Source organism: Lissotriton vulgaris, chromosome 3_1, assembly GCF_964263255.1.
Source record: "Lissotriton vulgaris chromosome 3_1, aLisVul1.2, whole genome shotgun sequence".
Lineage (NCBI taxonomy): Eukaryota > Metazoa > Chordata > Amphibia > Caudata > Salamandridae > Lissotriton > Lissotriton vulgaris.
Window position 1 is genome coordinate 1,479,506,883 of NC_141689.1, and position 27,698 is coordinate 1,479,534,580.

The 27,698-nt window shown below is 42.3% G+C and overlaps 1 protein-coding gene across 1 annotated transcript in view; it reads left to right on the top strand.

Moving 5' to 3' along the window:
* Positions 1–3,702: 3,702 nt before the first annotated feature.
* LOC147728045 (melanopsin-B-like) overlaps positions 3,703–27,698 on the top strand; it is an 845,284-nt gene continuing 821,288 nt past the window's right edge. The window contains exon 1 of the mRNA XM_086963227.1: positions 3,703–3,836. Coding sequence (XP_086819353.1) covers positions 3,740–3,836 — 97 coding nt within the window. The 5' untranslated portion in view covers positions 3,703–3,739. The remainder of the gene's footprint in view (positions 3,837–27,698) is intronic.

A 27,698-nucleotide genomic window follows, 5' to 3' on the forward strand; every position in this document is an offset into this window, starting at 1 on the left:
TTCAAATAGTCATACTGGTTCCTGTGTACCTCAGACCCTCAACACCATGGCCACTATTGCTGACCAACTATATATACTTTGTAGTATTGGAAGACATGTGGGCTTTAGGCACCATCTCCACAATACACACGCACATTACAGTGACCTCACTAACTCCCTCCTCACTGACTGGGACAAGCTCCTCCTCAAGCAGTATACTTGCCGCCCCTGGTGTCTTACCTCTAGTGGGAGGCTGTGCCCTCTTGGGACACTTGGGATCCCACTTGGTTCCAAAGCACTCATAGCACTTGAGGGGTTTGTCCTGACTCTTGTCAGGAAGCTTTTTTTCTGGTGGCCAGATTGAGAAGGAACCCTTTCCCTTGTGAACAGTTTTGGGGGCCTTGAAATGACTCCTTTTTATCTGCCCTCCTTCCTCTTGTGGGAACCCTGACCACCCTTTTGGAAGTCCTCCCCCTCAGTCTGAATGTAGTGTTAAACTGCCACATTGACTTGATATTGGAAACCCCCTTGCCAAGCCTTAAACTTCCGTTTTATTACATATGTCAACCCTTAGGTAGCCCATATGGCATGGCACTGTGTAATTAAAAGGTTGGATGTGTACTTTTAAGTTTTACATGTGGTAGTTAAAAAGCCCTACATTTGTTTTTCACTACTGTGAAGCCCCATCTCATAGGATAACATTGGGGATTCCTTATTACATTTAATAAGCTGTAATTTCCAATTGGTAGCTGGTGCTATGCTATGTTTGTTGTCTATGAAACTGTAATGATAACCCCTCTTTAATTGTAAGGTCAGATTTTTCATAACAGTTTTTAAAATGCCACTTGTAAAAAGTTGGCATTTTCCTGCTTAGCTCTTCTGTGCCTGTTGACTAGCATGGGTCACAGGACTGGGTGTAATTGACAGACTCTGTGAATTCCTCCAGAACAGTCACTAAATAGGTGTGCCTGAATAAGCCACCTGCTAGCCAGATGGGGAAGAGTAGTGGAGCAGAATAGCCTGTGCTCTGCCTCCACACAAAGTGCTAAACAAACTCAAATTGCCACTGCAGCCAGCTTGGAGCCAGGGCAGGGGAGTCAGGAAATTCCATGTACTTCAAAGTCACTGTCTAGAAGCTTCCCCTCCTTCCAGAACCACGGAGCCAGGGTTTAGAAAGGGGGCCTCAGACACCCACTACTGGAGCTGTGGATACTCTACCAGGAAAAAGGACAGCTGTGCTGCTGAAATAACAGACACTCTGCTGAACTACTGACTGTAGTGTTTTGAGGTTAAAGAACAGTGAAACTCTTTTGGTTTCAACTGTATACCGTAGGTTGGTGGCATAAGTGTTGGAGGGATGAGTTGAAGGCAGGCTTAGAATGTTGAGTTCTGACTTACACGTGACGGAAGAAAGATGTGTAAAATTTCTCTCCATGTGTGGCATACTTATTTGTGGGTGCCTTGGGTGGCAGATTGCTACACTGACCTGGCACTGCCTTGCTGAATTACTGCCTTTGTGCCTAACTGCCCTCTTGCTTTGGGAACAAAAACTGGACCTGCAACTGTATCTTGAACCCAGGGGTCCCAGAGCTAGTCTGCTGGCCTCTTGATCTGAGCCTCAGGGACATAAAAGGCTCCCCAGCATCCTGTAGTAGACAGGGCCGGACTGGGAACCAAAACCGGCCCTGGCAAAGTGCTGTCGAGCTTTTTGCCACGGCCGGTTTTCAGCCGATTTTGTTACAGGGCCGATTTCGCAAAAACGGCCCTGTAACAAAATCGGCCCCCAGGGGCCCAAAACCGGCCCCCACCCGTGCAACGCACGGGGGATTGCCCGGTGCCCGCTAGGGCCAGTCCGGCCCTGACCTGGACCGAGCTGAAGTGAGTTCCTGACCCCCAAGGGGTGCACCTCAGGTCATGTACCCTTGGTGTGTATCAGCAAGCTGTTCTCAACCTTTTGAATGCTTTGAGACTGCAAACAGGCCTGTTCTTTCTGAGACCTCACCACTCGTACTGTATTCAACGATAAACTCCATGAGCCCGAGCCTTCACACTACAGCATTGATTGCTCACAGTGACCGGCCACACGAAGCCCCAGCAATGCCTGTTGGTGATGCCTGGCCTGCTCTTCACACTACTCCGGCAGCATCCTGCAACTCTTTCCCTTCTCCTCATGGCCACCAGGACTATTGCCAACAACTTGAAAAGGTAAAACTTCAGCAGGCCTAACCTGGTGACTGTATAAAAACCTTAGCTCCATCCCGATCGGCCTGAAATTGTAGCTGTGACCCAGCCCAACTTTACCAGATATCCCTAATTGACGCTTTGTGCTATTTAATGGTATTTTCACTAAAATCATTAAAAATTAATAACTTTAGTTCTACTGATTGGATTTTTCCTGTTTTGGTGTCAAATAATTTATTATAATGTACTCTATTTTTCTAAATTGGTTTGGGTTTTTTCTTGCATTGTTAATTCACTGTGTGAATAAACACAGTTTGTGTGCTGCATTAATACTCACTCATTTCCTTTAAGTTAAGCCTTTCTTATTATTGTGCCAAGCCAACCAGGTTGAAGCACAGGTTAATTTAGTGACTTTTGTGGTTCACTCTGCAAGGGATTTGGCTGTTTGACGAGGGCTCACACCCCAGTCAACCAACAACTCAGTTTCTAAAACTTGCCACCTTGTTTACTTTAATTGTAATTCATACTTGTAATTTGCTCACTTTGCATCTATTTACAATTTTCAAATGTTTACTACATATTGTTAGCAAATAGCTAATTTTGAATCAATATTTGTAATTCATAATTTCTTGGCGTTATTTGCTGATGTGCTAATCGATTGTTTGTAAAAATATATATCTTTCTCCCATTTTTTACTAAAGTAATTAGTTGGGGAGATTATAAACCTGAAAGATAGTGAGGGATGAACATCAAACATTCACCAAACAAGGCTGAAGGTAAAAAAGATAGCTGGTTGAAAATTAAATTGCTGAACCCGATTTTGAATATGCTGGAAAAGGGTGAGGTATTTACTGCAACCGGTAGATATATTTGCCTGGATGCTATAATAATTTCACATATATTCCAGAACTGCCCACCTATTTGGAAGCTGTCCACCTTGTAGCAGTTCAACAGTGATACACTTTAGCATTTGTAGTTGACCAGACAGTGTTATGTTTAGCGAGCACCATTTTGGAATGTTATTGTGCATAGTGTATCACAGTTTTACTGCTCCAAGATACCAAAAACATTGCTACTAAACGTGGCAGCTCCATTGGAACTTTTAAACAACAATACACTAACTACCATACAATTCCAAGGTGGCTTTCCACTGCTTTGTTAAATTTTATTTTTGTGTTGCAAGCATAGGCAGTGACGTTTTTTCCTTTCTGCTTTTATTCTTTCAATTTACCTTCCATATATTTGTTGAGTTTCTGTGTCTGTTTCATTATGAATAAGTAAGTGGTTGAATGCAGGAATGAGTCAGTGGGCAAATGCCTGGAAGTATGAGTGCAAGTATGAGTGATAGAGTAAATTTATGATAACTTATTAAGAGCCAGCAGACCCTTTTGGTTATTAACCAGCCCTATTGGCCCTGCATTTCTAATGCTTTTTTTTAAGCCAATGATACTCGTCAAAAAATGCTCATCAATCTGTATTCCTTTTCAATGATTTGACGCAAAGACAACTACATCTTAGTGATTTGCCCTATTTTTATTTTAGCAACAAGAGGCTGAGAACACCCCCAAACTACTTCATCATGAATTTAGCTGTCAGTGATTTCTTGATGTCAGCTTCTCAGGCACCAGTTTGTTTTCTGAACAGTCTACACAAGAGTTGGATACTGGGGGAAGTAGGTATGTATAGTAAATTGCTGCTATTTTACTCTTATATCAGTGTCTTTCTGCTGGGTCGCTGTTTTGCTCTTGCTTAACTGCAGTTAAAGAGAAATTTATTTTCTTTCTTTCTTCAATGTGATTAATTTAAAATAAACAGGAAAGCAAAAAAAATAATATATAACACATATGCAACTATCTTAAAAACAGCCATAAATAACACATGTACGCATTAAAGGAAATGGTTCCATATAAACTGCTTAATACAAATATTCTGAAAGTTCCTAATGAAACGGATAAGCACTCATAAGATAAATTCTTGTCTCTTCGACTCCAGGCTCTCTGAAAAAAAAGTAGTCGTCCCAAAACTGAACACCGATGATTGAACAATGTCTACAGAATATGCCACCTTACTATGCATTCTCTCCCCCCCCCCCTCCCGCAGGCAATTACAAAGCGGTCGTTACAACGACTGTGTTGTAACAAAGCATACCACGACTCCTCAAGTCTTAACAAAGACTTGCTGTAGGGGGGCTTCACTTTCTGACCAACATCTCCCAGTCTCAAAATAAGTAGGCATTTGAAGATTCTGAAAAGCAGGTTGGCAAATTAGATCGGCGAGTTCTTGGGAAGTTTAATGTGACTTGAAGACCACTACTTGTAGCCCAGCAAAGCCAAATTAGCCATTCATCATTCTGATAAATTACATAATATTAACAGAGAAACAAAAGACGTTGAGCTGTCAAAAACTAAAAGTGTGAGCATACTTCAAAACCTCAATCATGTAAAGAGGGTGAGGGATGGGTGGTATCCCAAAATAAAATGGTGAGAAAAAGAAATAGTCCTGTGTGTGTACCTCTGTGCTCAAACCCTGCAACTGAAGCACCAAGGTCCATAACTTCTACGGAATACCAGAAAGAAACTGTTTGTAATATGATAAAGACTATGTGTGAACAAAGTTAGAACAAAATACCATTGGGAGAATAGAAGGCTTATTATGTATTTCAGAGGTTTATGGGTGCCAATTGATCTGTAATACTAAGTTCTCTTCAACCTCCGATGGCACAGTCAGTATAAGTTGCTTCTTTATCACTGACATCATAGCCTGATGGCTTCTAGTTAGGCTAGCAGTCACTCAGTCCTGCCCAGCACTCGTTCATCAATGAGAAGACATTGCATTATGCGATCATGGTCCTTTATGATGAAACTAGAGTGGGGTAAACAGATCATGGTGAAGCTGCAAGTAACTGCACTGCAAGCTGCAGCTTTCAATAGTACAATAAAGGATGGAATAACAGACTTCTTTCAATCAATGAAGGCCCAGTGTAAAACACGCCCATCGAAAGGAAAGCTTTGAAAGCAGTTTTTCATCTGATTTATATTAAGCCCTTGTATACAGTAAACCTGGTACTGGGACAGCAATTAAAGAAACTCGGGGAGACCCAAAAAGATCTCCTGGGAGATCCATAGGTGTTACTCCAGATGCAACAAGCTAGAACCAAATATTCGGAACAGAGAGCATGAGGTATCTCAAAGACAGGGGCTATTTAACAAGACAGCATGTAGAGGGCTTGGTGACTCTCTTCCTTGAAAACCTGAAAACCAATCAGTGAGATGTACACTGACATGGGCAAGATCTTGCACTTACAGCCAGGGATGAAACACAGTCCCCTAAACCCCCATGTGGTGCAGGGGGCAAAGAGACCCTTCTGGGGACACTCGTGGAGGCCAAGATTAATGAATATGTGCGAGATATGGGAGACTCGGAGGCCCTCTTCACATTCTGCAGGGGGGGGGCATCATTTTAGGTTACCCCATTGCCTGCACCGCATCATTATTCACACTGTTACTGATTGTTACGCTGGACTGTATTAGGTCCCTACTATACAGGACTCACTCAAACCAGATTAAGTCTTACTTGGATACAATTGAATCTCCAACTCCAACTCAGATACAGAAAAATACCCTAGAGGAACCTATGACACCAACTGAGATAAAAATACCTAATCAAACAACTTGCCTGGGGCAAAAAACCTGCCTCAGTTGGACTGACTATAGAATTTAATTGTTCCATTAAGTCAATCAATCAATCAATTAATACTTCAGTTAGCATTTAGAAACAAATGCATAAAAAGTTCAGATAAAAATATACAAACATATCAATAAGCTATCATAAAAAGTCTGATATCTAAGAATGTATCCTAAAACCCTTGAAACAGCATATACATCACTTCACTAGTTCATCTGCATCTTAATACATTTAGATTTGTTCGGGCTGTGCATATTATACAGGTTTTAAGATTTAATCATATGTTTGCTAATCTACAAGTTTTTAGTGCTGTAGACAAAAACGAGGCCACCATCTGGCAAACATATGGAGTCTATAATTGTAACATAACAGACCGTGCTATAATGTAATTACGCAAACACAATTTCTTCAGAAAGGGGATGATAAAACTTTTCTTCTCTGTTTCATAAAAATGGCAGAAAAAACAATATGTGTATAATTGCTTGTTTTGATCGGGTATCACCCGGACATCGTCCCAGTTGTGTCTCTGAGTACACATTCGCTGGGAAACCCAGCCTTAAAGTTACATACCCTAACCTAAACCTTATTAAAATGAAACAATGACAATTATTGGTCACACAAGCAAGATACGAGGATAGACCATGAACCAAAGGGGGTCTCTTATTATATGCAAATAATGTGGCTTTATCTTTATTTCTCTGCTCTCTTTCTTTTGCACATTGCTCTAAAAAATAATTTATTAGTTTCGCCTTTGAAAAGGATTCATATTGCACGGGGTCATCATACCACCAACCCCAGCGAGTCCAGAGTGCACCTTATATAATTTAGCCATGTTATTTTAACCCCATAAGCCAATTTCATGATATCCTTTATAATACATTGATTTATCTGTACTGCTTCCCGTTTCCAAATTGAGAAACAAAGTAGCAAGGGAGCCAGTTTCATTGTATTGGAAATATAGGGTAAGCCTAATTATTTGTGTGTAATTACATTGGTACACGCCTTAGGGGCGGACAGTGACCTCTTGGTGAACCTATCATCTATTTTTTGAAGGGTGTCCACATTGGTTATACCCCAAATCGCTCCCCCATATGTAGCCACAGAAACAATGTTTGTCAGGTAGATTTTAACCATCTCTGGTATTCTTTTGTTCCCAAGTTCGATGCAAACCTGAAGATTGCAGCTATACTTTTATTCATCATTGTGGCCCTCGAAGACAGCAATGTTTTCCAAAATAAATTAATATCAAAGGTAATGCCTAGATATGAGAAATTAGCTACAATATCAACTTTTCTCTGTGTGATAGCATAATTTCCTTTCTTTTTGCTTTTCCCAATACACTTAATAAAAGACTTTGCTTTGTTCACGTATAAATCAAGATTTCTCATAAAAGATACATACTATGTGATGCATTTTTGTAGGGCTAGGGGAGTTCAGGACAGCAGGACTGCGTTGTCTGCATACAGCAGGATGGGGAATCGCATTGTACTTGCAATCGGGGTGTCTGTTACCTTTTCAACCAGGTACTCATGCTATTTACTGGTGTACAAGGAGAACAGGAAGGGCACGAGTATGCAGCCCTGCCTTACACCATTTGTTATGTTAAGGGTCTAGTGCATTCACCCTGCCTACTGGGGCTAACCTTTGCTGTAGCATCTGCATACAATTGCTCCATGACTTGCCACAACATATGGTTAATGCAGTCGAATGTGCCAGAGAGATCCATGAATGCCATATAGAGATTCTCTTGCTTGGCCTGTGTGTACTGCCTTGCTAAGAGAGCCAAGTTAAGACATTGATCCACAGTCCCTCTGCCTTTCCTGAATCTGTAATGGACCTCCGCCAGGATCCCCTTCTCACGTGCCCAGTCTTCCATTCTGTTTATCAATATTCGGCCCATTTTCTTTGCCGTACTATCAATTAACACAATTGGCTGATAGTTAGCAGGATTGGAACAATCTCCATTTTGAATATTGGTATGATAATGGACTGTTTCCATGATGGATGGGGAGCATCAATGCCAATAGCATTGAATACTAAAGTGAGGAGAGGGACCCAGAAGGTTCTATAATTCAGGAATATGTCAACAGGTACCTCATCGGGGCCTGCTACCTTTAATGATGAAGCTTGCAGCAGTGCACACTCTACCTCATCCATATTAAAAACTAGGGGGCAAGTATGTCTTGTCCTGTCTGCCCGTTCTACAGCGAGACTTATATTCGGCTTTTGGAAGATTTTTTTTAAAGTGATCTATCCATGTATTTTCGTCCATGCATACTTCTGTAAAGGGAACCTCTGCTTCTTGTAGAAATGGTGCATTAACCACTTCTCAGAAGGATTTAGTATCACTGTCATTGGCTGCTATCCTTAGGTTTTCCCATGCTTCTGATCTTAGTTGTTTTTTCCGATTTTTCACAGCACTTTTATAGATCTCTCTCAGATTTTTGATTTGCAATTCATCCCTTGGGTTAACTTTTAAGGCCTGGCGAAAGTTGACAGAGGCTTTTGAGTAGGTATTATCAAACCAGAGATTTTGCAGCTGTTTAACGGTACCCGAGGGGCAAGTTCGTTGTTCCTTAACGCCTTCTAATATCTTCAAAAATGCTGTGACTACTTGGGGTTTATTTGTTAGATGATTTAAGCAAAAAGTAACCTAATCATTTCTTTGTCTGTATTAATTGGGAGAAAAAGAGCCCTTCGTCAACCTTGCTCCATTTTAAGGAGAGGCAGTTTCTTCTAGCTAAGACAGGTTTTGGGATTATGGTACTATTTTTAGTTATACATTTGGCTTCCAAGGCAGCATTAGGGAAATGTTAGCACGATCACTAAATTCTGTCATCCTTATGTTTACCTCTGCTTGATTATTCTTGCTAGATGTAGATGTTATTATGTAATCTATCACAGCGGTGGCTTCACCCCTGTAAAAAGTCAGAATTGTTGGCCAGTGTTGTGGGTTCTACGTGTCCTAATCTCCAACTGCCATACCGATAAAAGATTATTCAGAGCATTTACATAGGTGGTGTTGGTGAAGTGATCATTTAAGCCGTCATTTTGTAAGATTTGTTGGCACATGCAATAGTCTCAGTTCGTGCATTTTGCTATTTTAAAGTCGCCCGCCCATGTACAATAAAGTGGTTTTGCTTGTGTAAGTATTTGGTCCTCTAATGTTTCTTCAAGGTCCTTTACCACCTCCTCTGGGGTCACACATTTTTTTTATAATGATTTATTGACAACCAATTTAAGCTATGGTTGCTATCTAGTATAATGATGTGGAAATGTGGTGATTCATTAATAAAGCATTCCACTTTGAATAAGATAGTGTCAGATATTCATGTCAAAAGTCCCCCTTTAGCTCTGTCCTTGCTCAATGGGATGGCCAATGAGGTAAAACATCGATAGCCATTAACAAAAATGGGGTCCACTTCACAGGTCTCTTGGAAGCATAGGATTTGATGGGGTGCGACTACATTATACCACTCCTTATTGTTCAATTAAGTAAATGCTAATTCCACATTTACTATCTCTGCCTCCAGCTGGTATGGAAGTTATCAAAGTGGTGTTCCACAAACGTGTCTGAGACCCCACAGGGGTAATAGAGCGTGGGTTCTTGAATCTTAATCCAGAGTTGTAGCAAGGTCAGGTGGTACCCGGTGCCGAAAATTTATTGTCACCCCCCTGCCCACATTGAGAGATGGGACTAAGGGCGCCAAATGGTCCGCTAGAATTCTGGCCAAGATGTGATAGTCAGTGTTGAACAATGCCAGGGGTTAGTAGGAACCTAGGGCAGTGGGATCTCTGTCAGAATAAGGTAAAGAGATGAGCAGGGCCTTGCACAATGACTCGGGGAGGGAGGCAGCTGAGAGGGACGCTTCATAGAGGGCAAGCAATTGAGAAGCACAAAGCGAGGCATAGGCTTTGTAGTATTCAGCTGGTAGGCCATCCGTCCCTGTGGACTTGCTTGTTGCCAGGGCCCTAATTGACTCACAAATTTTCGAGAGCAATATGGACTCATCTAATTCTGCTTCGGCCTGGTAAGCTAGCTTCATTGCAATTGTGAAATATTTTTGTGCTTTCATTTATTGCATGAAAAGTAACCAGTTAGAAGAATTCTTCAGTTCTATAAGCTTCGTGAGCCTCTACCACAACGGTAACATCTCCACCCTCATTTTGAAGCCCATGTATTATTAGATGTGCTGTCTTCAATTAACAGGAAAATTAATTACATTCACCAATATAGAAGAATGGAATTCAGAAAGGGAATAACTATGGTGGGGTATCCTTTTAAAAGTTCAAACTCAAACAACCTACAGGCTAATATAAGTACTTCCTATATTAGCGAGGGGCATTTGTCCCTAACACCATGGGCATTTAGTTTAAAGGTGACAAAGGTACCTTGGGCACACACAGGAACTACTTAGGAGACCCGGTAAATAGGTACCTGACATTAGAACGTTGGTGGCGCCATGTTATACGGTTCCCACTAAAAAAGGTAGGACTGTGTATATGACAACATAATGTCACAATGCAGAGACTGAGTCCATCTACTCCATCAGAGACTGCAGGCCCAAAGAGACTGTTGGCCCAATTCCTAGCTAGCTCACAGTGCTTCACCCAAATCCCTTAACCTTCTTGGGGTGGCAGGTGATTTTGGCAACTTCGAATATTACACTCTTATCCCAAGGGAATCATGGAAATACATTTATTGAAAGAATTGTATTCTTGCAAGAATGAGCTGCGACTATTAGGCAGCTAAAACAAAGCAAATTAACCAGCATTACAAACAAGGTGAAAAGAATAAACGGTTCAACCATGACAGTCTGATGTCTTATAGATATACAGATATCCCTACCTATCACTACCCCCTACTCCGAGAGCATAGCGGCTGTACCCTCGGCCGTATCGTTAATGTTAGCCTGAGACCCCATACCAGGATGACTTGGTCTGGAGTAGGATTGGCAATCCCTCTCTGCAGGATCAGGATGGACGATCAGCGTTAGCAGAGCTGCATGTCGAACACAGCATTCATTCTCGGACCATCATGGCTGGAGTGCCCCTCAGACCTGTAAAGGGACAGTGCACTGCTTATATAATAAAACCACAGTCATAGAGGCACAGTTCGGATGCATTGATATGTCTAGAATTAGAAGCAGTCTCCGGGTGGGCAACCAAGCACTAGGATATCTTCTTCTGTTCTTAGCCTTAAACAAAGTGTACAAATTATGTCACAGGAAAGGCTTTTTAAAAACAAGCAGCATATACAGCTCCTTCCTCGAATAATATTGTATAAACATAACATCTCTAAATTGAAGCCTGCTAAAACATGTAAAATATCAAAATAACATGGAGAACAAAAGTGAGTCAATGAGGACCTCACTACAAAACATCATTTGCAGCATTTCGGCTTCTTTCCACTCTTAGAAACCAGTTAGCTCTCTTGAGACTCTGAGAGCAAGTATACTCCTCATTTTCTCAAGTCTAAACAATGATGCATGCATGACTATGTTCTTGAATTGTTACACTGGACAGACTGTTGGCTACAATCAGCTCTTCCCACAAGTCACTCTCCCACACTGGCATCTTCTTAAAAGAGAACCTCACTATCAGTCATCTAATACATAACAAATACCTATTCATTAGCTAATTGAAGGCATCTGGAAAAACACAACATATGCAATAGAAAAACTCATAATGCACGAAGCAAACAAATAGGGAATGTGCAGGCCTTTCAACCTTTTACATTTAAAGACAACACTTCATGCCCCTGAGGTGTCCAGAGGAAGTGGAGGTGCATGTGTCCCCTTGATCCATTACCCACATTTTGAATCTATTATTTTGAATGTATGGAGATGTACTTACAAAACAGTCGGAGATTCTAATGTCACCTGACGTTTTTCTTTGTCGTTTTGTTAATAAAAAGAATAATTTTTTTTAAAAAGACGACACTTCAAAGATGACAATCGGAAAATGGTTATTTGTTAAGTTTTGAATCATGTTAACTCTGGTGCTGCTCATAATGACTAAATATGATGAAAGCACACATTATTTAGCAATGTAAATCACATTTTGCTTATAAGTTTTGATGGGGCCGGGTTCCCTGTTCCCAATATACTCTGGAACCCTCGGTCAATGGACGGTTGGTGCCTGCTTAGAAGTGTTGAGGGGAGAAATAACTTGTCACGTCAGCTTCAAAGCACAATAATTCATGACTCCGAAGAATCACAGACTCCAGGTTCTAGGTTAATCGATTTATTACAAAGCCAAAAATAACTGGACATACAAGCACCTCAAGATGAAGGTGTAGAACTACATCGGAAATAATACAGTATACGAATTTACCCTGATTTCGCGGGGCTGGGCTGAACCTAATTTCTCGTTTTACTACTGGGCCTGTCTACACCAGCACATGCAAATCTTACTGGTGGGTGAAGGGGAAACCAAAGTAGCCGAGACTCTGCATATTTTTCAAATGCTGTTGGATTCAGAGGCGGAGAGGGGCTTCTTTCAAAATCTAGAACCTAGTTATTATAAGAAAACCCTCTTTAAGGTGGTTCATGCTGCAGCAAGGTATGGCAGTAGGTTCGGAGGTGCCAGCAGATTGGTAGGATCTGCCGTTATACGCCTATCTCAGCTTCATCATTATTACCATCCATCTTTTGGGACACCACTGTGGCCAGATGGAGACAACAGGGTATAGTCATCTTGGGGAACCTAGTTGATAGTAGTAGTGTCCGGTATTATTCCTGTTTGGCCACGGAATTTGATCTGCCTAAAATTGACTTTTTACAATACTTACAGATTCAGGATTATTTACTAAAGAAATTATATTTATAAGGGTTAGCCCCAAAAAAGAATCTTATACAGGCAGTTAGGGGGCCTGCGAAGATTTATGTCTTATACCAAGCTCTTATTAAAATACAGCAAGATGATCTGGAGGCACAAAATTATAAATGGAACGCCAGACTGTCTCAGGGAGGCAAAATCTTACAAGGTTGTATCGCTCTGGACGAGAAGATCCTCCAGCCTTAAAACACTGCATTATAAGACCATTTTCAACCTATACTACACCCCTGCAAAAATCTCTCAATGGGGCGGGTCAAACAATGGCAAGTGTACATGGATCCGGCTGATAGTCTACACATGTTCTTTGCATGCCCAGAGCTGAGACATCTGATTGGTGGGATGGAGGTTTTCCTGATGGAAATAACTGGGGCACAGACTACAATTACAACGATGGTTATACTACTGGGAGTTCTGGAAGGCTCAATGACCAATCACAAGATATATCAATTTATATATTTAATCTTCCTAGCAGTAGCTGTGGTCCGATTATATGTAGCGTCACTGCAGCAGCAGAAGGAACCACTGTTCTTTGAAATGTACAGAGGAAGGCTATATGCCATATGCAACCTAGAGCACAGTTTGTGTGCTCTCAAGAATGTAGACTCGGGTAAAGATATGGGGAGCCATGGTCGATCATCTGGCACTTTTCCACGGTATACCTTCTTTCTCGGGTACCACCTTTTCTATTCTTCCTCGTACTGAATGTACTGATGCCCATGTTGGAATTAACCAGATTTATGTTTCTCTTGTGAATCAGATAATAATGAACTTTAGGTAATGATGTTTGAACACAATCCTGATGTATTTCTTTTTCTATATTATTGATTGTCCTAATTCTGCAATATTCCATTTTGTACAATTATGTTATTTTATTGGCTTATCAAAAATACAAAAAAATTAAAATTAAAAAAGGAACTAATACAAAGCCAAACCTTCGTGCTATATTCAGTCTCTGGATCATGAAAATAATGACAAATTCCAAAATCACAACGCAGACAATAAGTGCCCCCACGTCAAGATCAGACTTTATTGAAGGTTCGTAGGAATAAAGCGTTAGTCTGTCCCTACACTACCACTAACATGACATCCCTACTTAGAATTCCCCAGGCAAGTCAGGAAAAGGTCTCAGATCGTGAAGCCTTCCTTAGAAATGCACTCACGTTGTATGGGTCAAGTAGCCCAAGGCTACAGAGCTCGTTCTAAGATGACCCTTCCCTCTCCATCCATCCATCTCCTCTCTTCTCCTAACTCAACCCTCGGGGCACTATCCCTAATTCCAACACCATAAAACATGCCCATTACTGATCATCTGATCGCCTCATTCCGCTGGGCACCTCCTCATAGGTGATTCTTCACTCAGTTTCGATACTCCCAGCTCCTCGCTCGATGACCTTCATTTCCAGGCTTTCTCCAGGGAGAAAGAACACTGTATCACATTATCAGCACTCCTTGTACAAATGTATCCTCTCGTCCCTAAGCCTAACCCCTAAAGCAAAAGCGTAATTCTAACTAACAGAGAAGAATTTCTCCACCTGCAATGGTAACGTGAGAACAGAAAAAATTTAACATGCACATGAAAGTCAACTTTTAAAATCTCAAATACGAGAGCTTCCAGGGAGAATACATTTCAGGCCTACAGAAATTGGCCAACATAAAGAAATAGCACATAGGCTTCACACACTACATACAAGTGAACATTTTTACTGAGCATTTCTAGGTCTGTGTTACATAAGCACATTAAATACATGTTTAATTGTAAGCATCATACACAATTCCTGCACATTATTGTTTTCAACTAAACACATGTTTATTGCATAATTAACTTAGTCACATTTCTATGGAAAATATACCTAGCACAACACCTATCACATTATTACAGTACACCTTATACTGCCCCATGCTAATGGCCACAAGAATAAATGTTGGTGCAAACTACTCGCGATTATAATGCACCCCTACAAAAGGAAGAGCACAATCGTGCTCTTGCAGTCTCTAATTACACCTAAAGATTTTTCACTCTTCCAATCCTCCCACTCTGGTGGCTAGAATACCCATCACATGAAACACAAATGAATTCCCAAGAAACTAGTTGCGGCTCAGCTGCTATGGTGGAGGATCTTCACCCCACTGCTTTTAAGCAGTGCAGAGAAGAAACATAAAATGATAATAACTTTAAGTTATTATAATTTTATACTTCCTGCTGCTTTGAGGGCGTGTGGGCGGGGCTGCTCTACTCTCAGAGCAGGGCAGGGTAAGAGTGGGTTGGCCACTCCTAAGTGCTCAATGACTGTTTGGTTGGCCCTCATGGGCCGCCTAGAACAGTCATGCACACTTTCCCCATTCTCCATGCAGGCTGCATTACAGCCTGCGTGGAGAACACCTCTGGCCAGATTCCCTGGTTGAGCATTGAACCAGGATGCTCAAAACCAATCACAACGCTGCACTGCAGCGTTGTGATCACTCAGGGGAGCCTGGGTGCTTACCAATAACACTGCTGAATTGCAGTGTTGTGGTTGGTCAGTGGGGCCTGCTTTCTGTTTCTCGACTTCCATGAGAAGAGTAGGAGCAGAGATGTGGGACCCTGCGTAAGGTAAGTTTATTTATTTATTTTTTCATATGCGTGAATCACTACCTCCCCGTGACCCTCCCCACCCCCAGCACAACGCCACTCGCCCCCCCACGTGCGAGCAGTGACGCCCGCTACTGCAAGGAGCACTTTCTTTCTCTGCTGAATCCCTCGTCTTACCCTTAAAGTTTGGCAAAACCTTAATTTCTTTGTCAGCTTTACACTGTTTCTCGTCCATTTCCATTTGCTCCTTCCTCTGCCCCTTTTTTTCTTCCCTTTTTGTTAATACTTGCAAACATCTAAATCCCTTATATAAAGCAGATAAGCAAATCAAGAAAATTCTAAGAATAAGAGTAGGTCTTATTATAGTGCCTAGAATTCCACTACCAATGCATACAAACCAGTTACTTATAGCAGAAGCTCCCTTCCCTAAAGTTCCTAAAACCCTATTTGCTTCTAAATCTTTTAATTCAGGTTTCAAATCAGAAATGCTCTTTACAAAACCCTTTATCTCTTTGTTCTTGTCAGTGATGTATGTAAATCTAGTTGTGTGTTTCCTGCATGGATCATTATAGTTTTCCCTATGTTAGCCTAATTGTGCATGTTGTAGGCCAAATTTTCATTTACACACCTTACTATATTAACCTTCTTGTTGCACCACACTGTACTTTCACACAGAGCTTGCATGTGTGTTGATGTTCTGGTCTTTCCTGGGATGTAATCTGAATACCATATTCAAGGTCAAACAACAATGCCCTTTGTTAATATCTCTGATCAGGCACTAGCACCTAGACACAACATGAGAATGCAACTGCTGTTTGTGAGCACACATGACTTGTCATATAACTGAGTACAAAAGTTTAAGCAAACACATTGAGCAAAGACTGTGAGGTAAGACTGCTACGTCAGCTGAAATGTAGAACATCCATGGATGAAGGCTAAGGTATGGGGTCTTAAATTAATCCCAGAGATCTTTGATATCTAATAATTTTGCTTCAGTAAAAGGAATGAGGGTTTAGGATAGTCTGTCTTCTAACCTGACAGGGTTATTATGATATATGTTTTTTTGACCATGCTAACAATATTTTTAATATGCATTTATTTTCCAATTGTGGTATTAAAACTGCATTTTACGACACAATAATTTGAATAAATATTCTAAACTTCCTTTGTGTCTCTTGATTGTTTTATTGTGGATGTGTACGATTGGGAGAGTGAAAGGGTGTGCATTGTAACCGCAATTCCTGAGAGGATTGAGAGTGCTATGTTCTAGGGTGCCAATGCACTTGGTTCGCTGGTAAGGTTAGGAGAGCAAGTGAGGTCTCTGGCTCGTAGATACTGAAGTGTTATGATAACTCAGTCCCTACATGCGATGGTCTATGATCCCAAGCATACTTCTGTTCTTGAGTAGAATCCCTTCAACATAGCGCCACTAATGTTTTGAACAGGTACTTACTTGCAGGAATCCTGAGTAGCCTTGTGCTTGTTCACAATACCCTTGTACCTTTTATCAGAGTTGGTCGTGGTGTTAGGGAAATATCTGTGAGATGGTGACCTGGTATATGCTGTCCACTAATTAAAGTGGGCACCTTGCACCAGTCCAAATGACCCTTATGATGTATGAGGCCAAAGATAACCGTTAGAAAGCTGTCCTAGTGGTAGCTGTGGAGAGCAACCTTCAGTCTCAATCTTGAAGGAATGTAAAGCAGCTTGTTTTACCAGAATATCACCTTTAATATAAACTAAATGAAAGGAGAACCACACAGCAGTTATAAAAATGTGTATTTATTTATATAACACTCAAGCACACACACTGGGCTCCAGGGGGAGTTGGGTGTGGTCTGCTGAGGAAGACTTGTGATGGAGCCTGGCGCCATGGGCAGCTGGAAGGAAGAGCCAACAGACTGGCCCAGCACCCTGCCTGGTGCCACGTATGGAGGCCAGGACCAGTGAGCAGAAGCCTGGGCCTCTGCGCAGGGAGAAGGGAGACCCAGGAGGAGAGCCAGGTGAAAGGCTGGCACAGGGAGCCAGTGAAAACAGCTCCCTGCTAAAGTTCACCCTCTTGGAGGCAAAGAGCTGGCCATCAGGAGTGAGAGGAGGCCAGAATGGTGCAAATCGGTAGCCTGGGGGCGGAGATATGATCCCCAGAAGGTAGGGGACCTTTAACCCCTGATGGGACCGACAATGAAGCGCGTGGGGCACAGCCGCTGGTCGCAATTATGCCCCCGGGGTGGGTCAGGTCCCGGGAGCTGCCCCAGGAGGAAGCAGAGACGGGGAGCGCCATTGTGCTCCCCGTGAAATTGGCCAGCAAGGGGGCCAGGAGCCCACCCTGGCCCCCGGTGATGTTGGAGGAGGGGGAGCTCCACTGCGCCCCCCTGAGGAAGTAAAGGTGGGGAGTGCTGTCACGCTCCCCGTGAAAGTGCCAAAGGGGGCCAGGAGCCCACCATGGCCCCCTTGAAGGTACCCTGGTGGGGCGAGGGATCACAACTCTGGGCCCGCGCCACAAAACTAAGTCGGGGAGTGGATCTCCAGGCTCCAAGTTGAGGGCTGGAGGAAGGCGGGAGAATGCCGTCGTACTCCCCCGAGGTCTGGACAGACCTGTCAACAGCTCTGTGTCTGCCCTCAGGAGCGGGCAGACCAGAAGAGATGTGCTGGACCCCGCGGCAGCATGCGAGGGTACTGGCCGGTCGGGGAGTCGGCGGGGGCAGCCAGGGGTGGGCTCCTCAGGCTGCTCTCCAACAATGTGGTAATTCGGAGTGCCCGGTGGGACCGGGCCTCTGCAAGGAAGATGAGCTGCCGGGGGTGGGCTCCCCGACCGGAATGGACACACTCACATGGGGGTCGAGGTGGGACCCGGCCCCCCATTGAGGGCGGAAGATGCGGTGAAGCCCTGAAGCAGCGGGGGAGCCACTGCTATAATATGCGCAGGGAATGGGAGAATCTCCCCATAATGCCTTGCAGGCCTGGATAGGCCTGCAAGGGAAAAACAGCAGTTCTTCTGGTTGTGGTGGACCCAGGAGTACGGGGTCACCACCACATGTGTGACGAGATACAGGGGGAGCTGCAGGAGAACACCGCCTCCCCCAGCACGAAGAAGAGGAGTCCCTCCCTAAGTCTCATGGGGATTTGGAAAGAATGTCCCTTCATGGGCTCAGCCAGCATTTGAACACCTCCTGGGCTGGAACTTTTGCTCCACAGCTGGGGGTGTACTGAGAAGTGCACCAAGGGATGAAGGACTGAGCTGGGGATGTCTGGAGAAGGGAATCCCCTGGAGGTGAAAAGGTGTAATTGCACCAGAAATGCATTTACTAACGTTATTTCTTTTAGAGGGACTGAAAGTCAAATGTGTAATGTGAAGTACCTGTGTAAGGTGATGTCATAAGCAAAGTGGGGTTAGGTTGCCAGACATGCCTGCTAGGGTGTCTGGCTGTATATGCTTAATCCTGTGATTTCATCTATGATATCTTTAGGGGGGGGGGTAAATGCAAATGTGATGAGTACTGTCATTCTAAAGTGATGCTTAAACATGTATTCTTGCTGCTGCGCTTAGGTGAAGAACCAAGACTGTTAGCCCTTAAGATGTAGAGGTGTATACTTCATTTTCAGTAGGAAATGCTCAGTCCGGGTTAAGTGTCACCAGGACAGGTGTGCCTATCTGAAATGCTTGTTGAGGTAATGGGGTGGGTTGCCACTGGGATGATGCCAGTGCGCAGGGCCGTCGCCCCAGGTTATGTTCAACTAACTGCATTAGGGGGCAAGGTGATGTGCAGACATGGGAGTGGTGGTACTAGACCCCCCACCCATGGGAGGGGTGGAGATGTTATGCAGTGTCACAAAGTAATTTCAACAGTTTATGTATATTTGTAAATTAGTGCATAGTATTGAGTAGTGTGTGTGTTTAATAAATGTACTCTTACTTTTATAAAGCAAAGTACAGACTGGACAATCAATTATTGAGTGTTATTGCTGCGCACCTGTAATGGCGATTACTAGCCCACGCCACCTCCCTTGAGTAAGCCTTAGACTGCTCTGCGATGCTACCCTCTGAGAGTCAGGCTCTACAAATGGGTGTTTGGTTCCCAGGGAAAGACAAATGTAGTCATGTTATTTGTGCAGGCCTCACACATACTGCCTCGTTTCCCAACAGGGTGGCTTATACGTTTTAAGTGTAGCGGTCTATAGATATACTGAACCTATATCTAAAGTAAGTGGTGCAAGCACCAGATTACACAGGTTGCAGTAGCAGACCTATAGTTCCATTTTGCTTGGCATCTCATGGGTGGCATAATACATGCTTCAGCCCATGAAGGCCTCCGGGGTACCTATGCCCTGGGTACTATATTCTAGGACATATAAGGATACCCCAGTATCCAATCTGGAGTGTACCAAAGTACATGGCATAACATTTTAAGGAGAAAGCAGATAGACTGTGGTCCTGATTAGCAGGATTCCAGTCAGACTAGTCAAAACAGTGTAACATCAAGGAAAAAGTGGGGGTAACTATAAGAAGCAGATCCTACTTTCCTACAATGCCCTTCACAGTTCTTACGGAATACCTAATTCTCTTGGTTTTTCAAGCTTGAATATTAAAAGATGTACACCCTGTTTGTGATGCGCTCTGAATCCTTTATAAATAAGTTATGGCACAACCCATTGCTATTACTGTTAACTGCCACCCAGCTGTAACTCAACATTTAACACAGCATGGAGTCCCCGTAGCTGGGGCTGCTGTGATTTTTGTTGTAGAAGCGGATGCAGTGTTACCCTTTGAAGTTTTTTATTACTGGGTCACATTTCTGGCTGTTGGCGCTAATGATAATACTTTTCATGAATGCACAACTCCCCAGGCACCTGCTGCATATCGCCAATATGCACTTGTTAAAATTCCTGTTACCGTCTGGGAGCACCAGACTTGGTTTAATAACGCCCTCCCCCATGTGCTAGGGACTATTTGAATGGGCAAATACAGACTCAACATGGGGCATGTTCTGCCCTAGATTTGGGGATGAAACCTCTGGGTAAATTTCCTGTTGTCTCAAAATTATTGTTTCTAATGTTAAAGGTGAAGCAGTGTCAGATGCCAGACCAGCATATGATTTTGGTTAAAAAAAAACATGGGATAAATCTAAACAACAACCACAGAAAGGTAGTCATTTCGGAGGTCCTCCACAGCCAGTCTTCTGAAAGACGATCTAATTTTCGTGATCACATTAAAATAAAGACTCTAGACAGGTATCAGGTTCCTGATCCTCATTGTCCCCGTTCCTTCAAGATTTGTTTGATCAGCGCAGTACGACAGAGGAGGATGATATGACCTCAGACAAGAAGAGTAGGTGAAAACAAAAATGGACACCAAAGCTTGTCTGGCATGAGGATAAATAAGTAGGACAGACCTCCCCCATATAAACCCCCTTTTCAGAAAAGGAAAGTTGCAACTTTAACTGCTAAATATGCCACAGAGAGGGAGAACCCTCCTCCTGAACAGAGTTCGGCAGTGACTCTCCACAACAGCGCAGCAGAAGCCATCATAGTACGACGGATTCTCTACCTGTTTCTCATAGCAAAAGCAACTGAAACATATATTTCTCTACTCTATCTGTGTTAGCCTTAGTTGGATATTACTCTACTCTATCTGTGTTAGCCTTAGTTGGATATTACTCTACTCTATCTGTGTTAGCCTTAGTTGGATATTACTCTACTCTATCTGTGTTAGCTTTAGTTGGAACTGAACTTGAATTACTGATTGGATCACCATTTGTATAGTGCCTTGTCGTCTTATTTAGTTTGCAATACAGTGGGTATTGTTTATTTCCCCCTCACAATCTGGCATATATTTCTTTGTAATCTTCATTTGTTTATTACTACCAGACTCTCTTCCTGCATCAGTTTGCTAATTACTTCTGACCCCCGTAGCCGAGTATAATTTGTAGATATACAAACTTGTCTTTTATTATGCACGTCGGGTACAACTTCTAGGTCTTACAGATTGAGGGGTATACTGATGATCCTTACAGGCACCCAGTGTTTTTTTAATCATTTTCTGCCCTGCTTCACCCTGTTTCTGAGCCAGACACTTCTGATGAAAGGGCAGCCTCTCCGAGCTTTTAGCACGTGCTCGGCCAATAATGGAAACAGTGCTTCCTTCAATCGCCTCCTTTCTACTCAGAGAGCTTGCGGATACATTTGTATCAATGTGCGTACTTGGTTCTATTTCTAGCGTTGTTGCTGCTGTGGACCTTCTCGAGCCTGGCGATGGCCCTGCTTCAGTTTTCATTGGCTCTGTTCTAAATTCGTTTTTCTGTGCTCCGTGACCCAGTTCCCTTTCTCTTCCCCCTGGGCATTGGCTAGGAACTTACAAAGCTGCCTGCCACAGCTTCTCTGGGGAAGGCAAACTCCGAAATATCTTCAGAGACAACTTTTGTCGCATTGTTTTCACATCTTTGTGCATCCGCAGCCTCCCATGCGAATTCCATGGCGTCCATGGCAATGTCCTGGGCCTTACATTATACTTACACCAGTAGTGCAAGTCATTGCGAATGAAGTGTGCTGCTTGGAGGGATTCCTAACTTCTCTGATGAGAATGCAGTACTCAGTTCCGGATTACCAAATAGGCAAAGTAGGCCCAGGCCTATGTGCCCCACTCCTTTTAGGGGCCCCGTGACAAGGGATCAAAATACAACTTAAAGTACAAAAACCAGAGGCATCAGATTCAAATGACAGTTTGTCTCTTAAAAGCTCATCTTCTGGCAGCTGTCAGTTTGAAAAAAAAATCCAGTGCATTCGGTATTAGGAGATAATTTGTGAGAGGGCCCTCCAAAGTTTCGACTGCCTAGGGCGTTTACAGGATTTAATCCACTGGCCAGGAATGTCAAAGCATCTACAGCCTGTGGGCCCACGCACACATGCAGTTTCTCTCTCCAGTGCACCCTGTGAAACAAACATCATGTAACCAGCACTGATGTACCGTGTGCTGTGCATGCAATCAGCAGGTAAATGTCACACATCTCATCCCTCGAGGTATATCTCCCTTTCGCTCGTTCTATTCCAAGAATGATTGCCGGAGAGGCAGCTCACAGAAGGGAGGCCAAGCACTCCAAGTAGCCACAACTCAGCCGGCCATCATCTTTCCCCTTCTCTAGAGGCAGCTAAATAAATACCTAACTTAGATTCTCCTCCAGCTCCTCACTCACCCAGAAGAAGGCTCATCCCTAAAACGAATCCCTCAGAATGGGTGCATTTTCAGGGGGGAACTTTCACCTGCGGGATTTCATGAGAGTAGTTTACTTTGCACAGCAGGCTTGGTCAAAACCTGAATTCCATTGGAGATATGTCCAATCTTAAGGTACAACAATGAATGCATATAGGACAGAATTGATGCTGAATTTGCATTTGGGAGCCAGGAATTATTAAGGAAAGACAAATCAATAGCTTTTGTTTCTCCTGTCAAACAAAAGTTGCTTTTTAGGCACAAAGTGTAAAAATATTTTAGATATTACATATTTCACACTTCAACCATGGAAAAAACAATTTCATAATGGGTTCCTAACTGCCTAACTGAATGAAAAGACCAAAAAATCCTTATGTGTTTATTATGCCTAACTCGTGCAAAACCTGTTACCACAGCTCCTCAGCAGCGAAGCATGTTGTGGACACAGCTCAAAACCATTCTGAACAGAAATACAACGAATACAGCTAAATTAGGTTGACCTACTCACAGAAAAGGGCCCAAAAATTCAGGCGAATTTTTCAGAAATAAGCATTTTTTTGTTGTTGCAGGTGAGGACCCACTTCTTCCTACATTCTCCACTATTGGGCTGCTCTATACTACCACAATCAGACAGTGATTGTGGCTTATATTAATTGAAAGCATAAAACACTTTTCAGGTTTTCTTATCTTGATAGCACTGCATTGGCACACTAAATTGGAGCTCCATCTGTTCCCTCTGAGGGTGTCCAACATTAGGGGTTTGGACAGTACAGACAGAGATGTTGGGCACAGTTTTTCCACCTGTCCCTTTTGTCCAAACATCTTCATGGAGCTCTGCTTTTATTCCTGACTCTGTCTTGGCCACATCCCACTCTATAAGCATATCCTCCATTTGTCTTGATTCCTCAATTCCTGTTGTAGATTCAGGAGGAGGTAGGTGAACGGATTGAGGTGGTACCCTGCTGGTCTTGTTGGTCAAAATCTTCCTTCCTTCAGTCTAAGACTTTAAAACCTACTTGAGGCTTCCTCTGCTGCCACTGAACTTCACTCACAGGGATGTCTGTTATTAGGATATGCCTCTCACTTTGTCTGGAGATTGAAGTGATCGGCCTGCAAAATCAGAAGACACAAGGAATTTCACTGAAGATATCCAGAAATCCCTCAACTTGCCACTTGGTGTCGGGTTTCTCAGCTGTTGTGCCTGCACTAAGTGAAACATACAAGTAGAAGCAAGAAAACTACATTTTGGAAAGTACAGCAGGTCTCTTGTGAGAATGTAATGTTGGTAGCCACCTTATATTCATTGAATATGTTTCTTGTGGTTCAGAGCGTTCTTTGTAGGCAATCATGATACTTAGTTGCTGAGATAGAATCCCCAGGCAGAAGATGGAATTCATTACAACGTTATTGAGAATCGTTAATGACCTTGTTCGTAGCAAAGTAATATGCACAAATATTTTAAAATATAGATTTAGACTTTGATTTGCACTTTAGTACTGGAGTCATCCTTTCAAGGATTACGAAGTCTATAGCTAGAGTCATCATACTTGATAACCTCAATCTTCAGCTGAGTCATATCTTTTAAAATGAACTGATTTACAGAGGGACAGTTTAGAATGAAACCCCAAAAATGTGCTACAGAATCATAGCCCACCCTTCCCCAACAAGCATCTTCTGATGTCTACACGTGTACAAGGTGTCTCTGCGCACAATGTGTCTTCACATAGGCAAAATGTCCTGCCCATTGAGAATGGAAAATTAGCAACCCTAATTTGCATCATAGGAAAGCATTCTACTTATTCAGGATGTGTACCGCTGCATTCAAGCAAAAAGATACAGTTTCGGTCACATGAACAGGTCACTCCAATACAATCTTAACAGGTTAATTAAAGTGGAATATCTAACCAGCTCCACTTTGAAGAACGTGTAGTTGTCCAACAAACACAATGTATGGGAAAGTGACCTTAAATTTGGAGCAATGTGCTGTCATCATTGTAGCAATGCAAAGGATGGAGTCACTTTCTTGGGTTAGCGGATTACAAATTATTATTTTGAGAGCCACCCACAAAAATGATTCCTACCTGGTAATTTAACCGTCAATTTAACTTAAATCTAATGAATAGAACCCTCAAAATATCTATTGCGATAAAAGTGCTTTTCCACATTTCAACCAAGTACCTGGGGTGTGACGTACAGAGCCATGCAAAATTGTGAGGGTAACTAATGACTACATAGATTAACGTCATTCAAATTCATTATATGAAAATGAGGCACATGCAGAAGTTCTGAAAGCATGGCATGGATCTGGTGCTTGTTGACCAACTTTAGACACTCTCTTGACTCCAAAGCAATCATAGGCCAAGAGAAGCATTTGTAAAATGTTTAGAGTTCAGAATTCAGATCTCAACCTATATAAGTGGAAAGTGTATTTTTCCCAAAATAGTAATGTTCATAGAATAGCTATTGAATATTGGATCATCTGTGGTAAGAACGAGCTGCTCTACCAAGGAGACTAGGAATATTCACCATTGCTTATGCCTCTCTCTTAATTTTGAATGTGATCCTTATAAAGAAGTGGTGCTGGCTGTTGATACGTGTAGGTTACAATAAATATGTCAATCAATGCTCATTTAGGGTATTAGTTGTTATTCTAGCCTTGGGTATGCCTCCTGATGCATTTACTGTCCCTTGTCTCGGGCATCTTGAAGGGATTATCAGAAATGAAAAGGAAGCAAGGCTGTGGGAGCTTTGTTTACGTTTTCTAACTTCTACCCTTTTTTAGAACAATGGAATCTTGATAGCTCCATTGAAGACAATGGACAATGGACTAGCTCACGATCAATAATAACTGGTATAGGCCATTGGCCGACGGCAGCACTACCTCCCCAGTGCCAATGGCCGACGCAGCCCCGCCCGCACACGGAAACGCCTGCACCGCGGCGGAATTACCGCCGCGGTTAACGGGTTAATTTGAAATATTCTACCCTCATTGGGTGTAATATTATAATAGCCTTATAACACTTCTGCCTTGGGCTATACCAATTGTTGAAAGCCCTCAGCCTTGTGATAGGCCCTTGCCTGCAACTTGTATTTATAACTCACTTTCCAGGTTTTTAACAGGTGTTCTAGCACTTGAAATGTGCTATAAGGCTTTAACCTGCCCCTTTGGAGGCAAACAGGAGATTGTTATGGGTCAATTGTGAGAAAAGGGGTCAATCATGTGATATGTTCACGGGTGAATGTATGTGTGATACCTCTTCTGATGCCTCTTTTATTTTGGTTAATCAACCACCATGTTATGGAGAAGGTATTTTATCAACTTAACATTAGAATAGATATTGTTCACATTTTTTGATTTTTCACCCAGCTGCACAACCACTCCAAAGGTCATTTTTCTTCTCGTTGCACTGTACAATGTTTTGAAACACGGTGATACATTTGTGACCCTGGTTACTGCTTTTGCTATTGTTACTATTCACTTAAAAGCGCATTCACATTGTAGGACTGACTTCAGAAAAACACATATGACAATGATTTGGGAATAGAATACATCAAGTTTCTCTAAGTAAAATGTAGAGAAGGGAAGCGGGCTCTTTTCAAGCAATTTTGAACTTAATAAAAAATGACCGTTCTTAATTCTTTACATGTGAAGGCAATGTGATACACATTATTTTTTTTTAAATATTCCACAGGACACAGAATTTCACACTGAACTAACATGCGTGAAAGATCTCTTTATATTGGACACAATACAAACAAAATCACGTTTTTTAATGTGCCACTGCTTAGACATATATATTTATTTATGGGTTTTTTAAAGCACCACTTGTCATCTTGCAATTTATTCAGGATACCCCTACATACAGAAAACTATTGCTGCACACTAGTGCATAATTTGAAAAAGATTATGTTCTAGGAGAAACAATTTGAATATAAGCATGCATTCGGTATCATCTATGGTCAGGTTGTCGAATACCCAGGCTTTATAATCTTAATTCTGCCTCATGCATACTTAATGCATCATTAGACACGTCCTGTCCCTTTATGTCACTGTAGCAAGTTCCTTTTCATGCCTGCTTTCTCATTGTTTTTCTGCCTTTCTCTTCCTCCCTACTTCCCCGTTGTGTGTTTTTCTCTCTCTGGCTCTGGGTCAGTCAGTTGAGGAAAAATAAGTGCTGGTTCCCAAAATGCAGTGCTGGTGGGCCTCACCTGCAAACACCAGCTTAAAGTAAGCTCTATTTCACACACATATATACTCTAACTGGTTTAATAACCAGAGTCCAGAGAGTGCATTAGCCCTCATTTCTGACATTCCTCAGTCACAGAATATGAGATAAACTGTAGACAAAAACGCTCGTTAAAATTTAGTTTTTTAGAAGTTTTCTCAATTAGATGTAGTTTGGTTTGCCTCTCAATTGAAGGTCTGTACTGTTCACACATAAAATCCAAATGGCCTATCTTTTGCGAAGGAACCAAAAGAGGGACACACTGCAAACATGATTTTGTTATAGCCATACAGATGCAATATCTTTCCGCAGATGTTACTATAGTTTACCTGTATTCCCCTGAGCCAAAAGGTATATTTCTCAAACGTTGAACGATTTGATAGGTCAGCTATAAACTCATCGGTATGTCATTTTCTTGTCCATTTCCATTGGTGAATATGCTGTTTCGCCGTAGCAACTGCTTTTTTTATCCAAAGCTGAACATACAGGCTTGTTACTTTGTACTGTCTGCTATCATTAGGGATGGTAGTGACTGGGTCACACTAGATATCGACTTCCATGAGCTTTGCTTTGATTTTATTGAATCAGCCTATAACTAGTTGGAAGGACAGAAACAAACGTAGTAAGAACCTTTCCTAGCACCTCAGTTTTCAGTTGCCACTTTTGTTAATGATGCTTAATTTAAGATAGTGTGCAATAAAGATGAAGATAAATTAGTCAAGAATTGTATTATACGGTTATGAAACAAATTATTGTTGAGTTTATGTAGTATTAACATTGAATTGTTTCAGGCGTGCATTCGATGGGAGGCACGGATGTCGGGGTTGCAAGTAAACGAGTGAGTGCATGTCTGTGTTCTCCAGCGCCTGCATGTGTGATAGGACATGTCGAGTTATGTTTATGTATTTGTATGAGAGAGTGGGACAAGTACCTGTGTGTATCTGTCCCCTTCCAACTGGCAGTATCCCCTGTCAGTGGCTACAGCAACCCACTACCAAGGACTATTGTCTGTAAA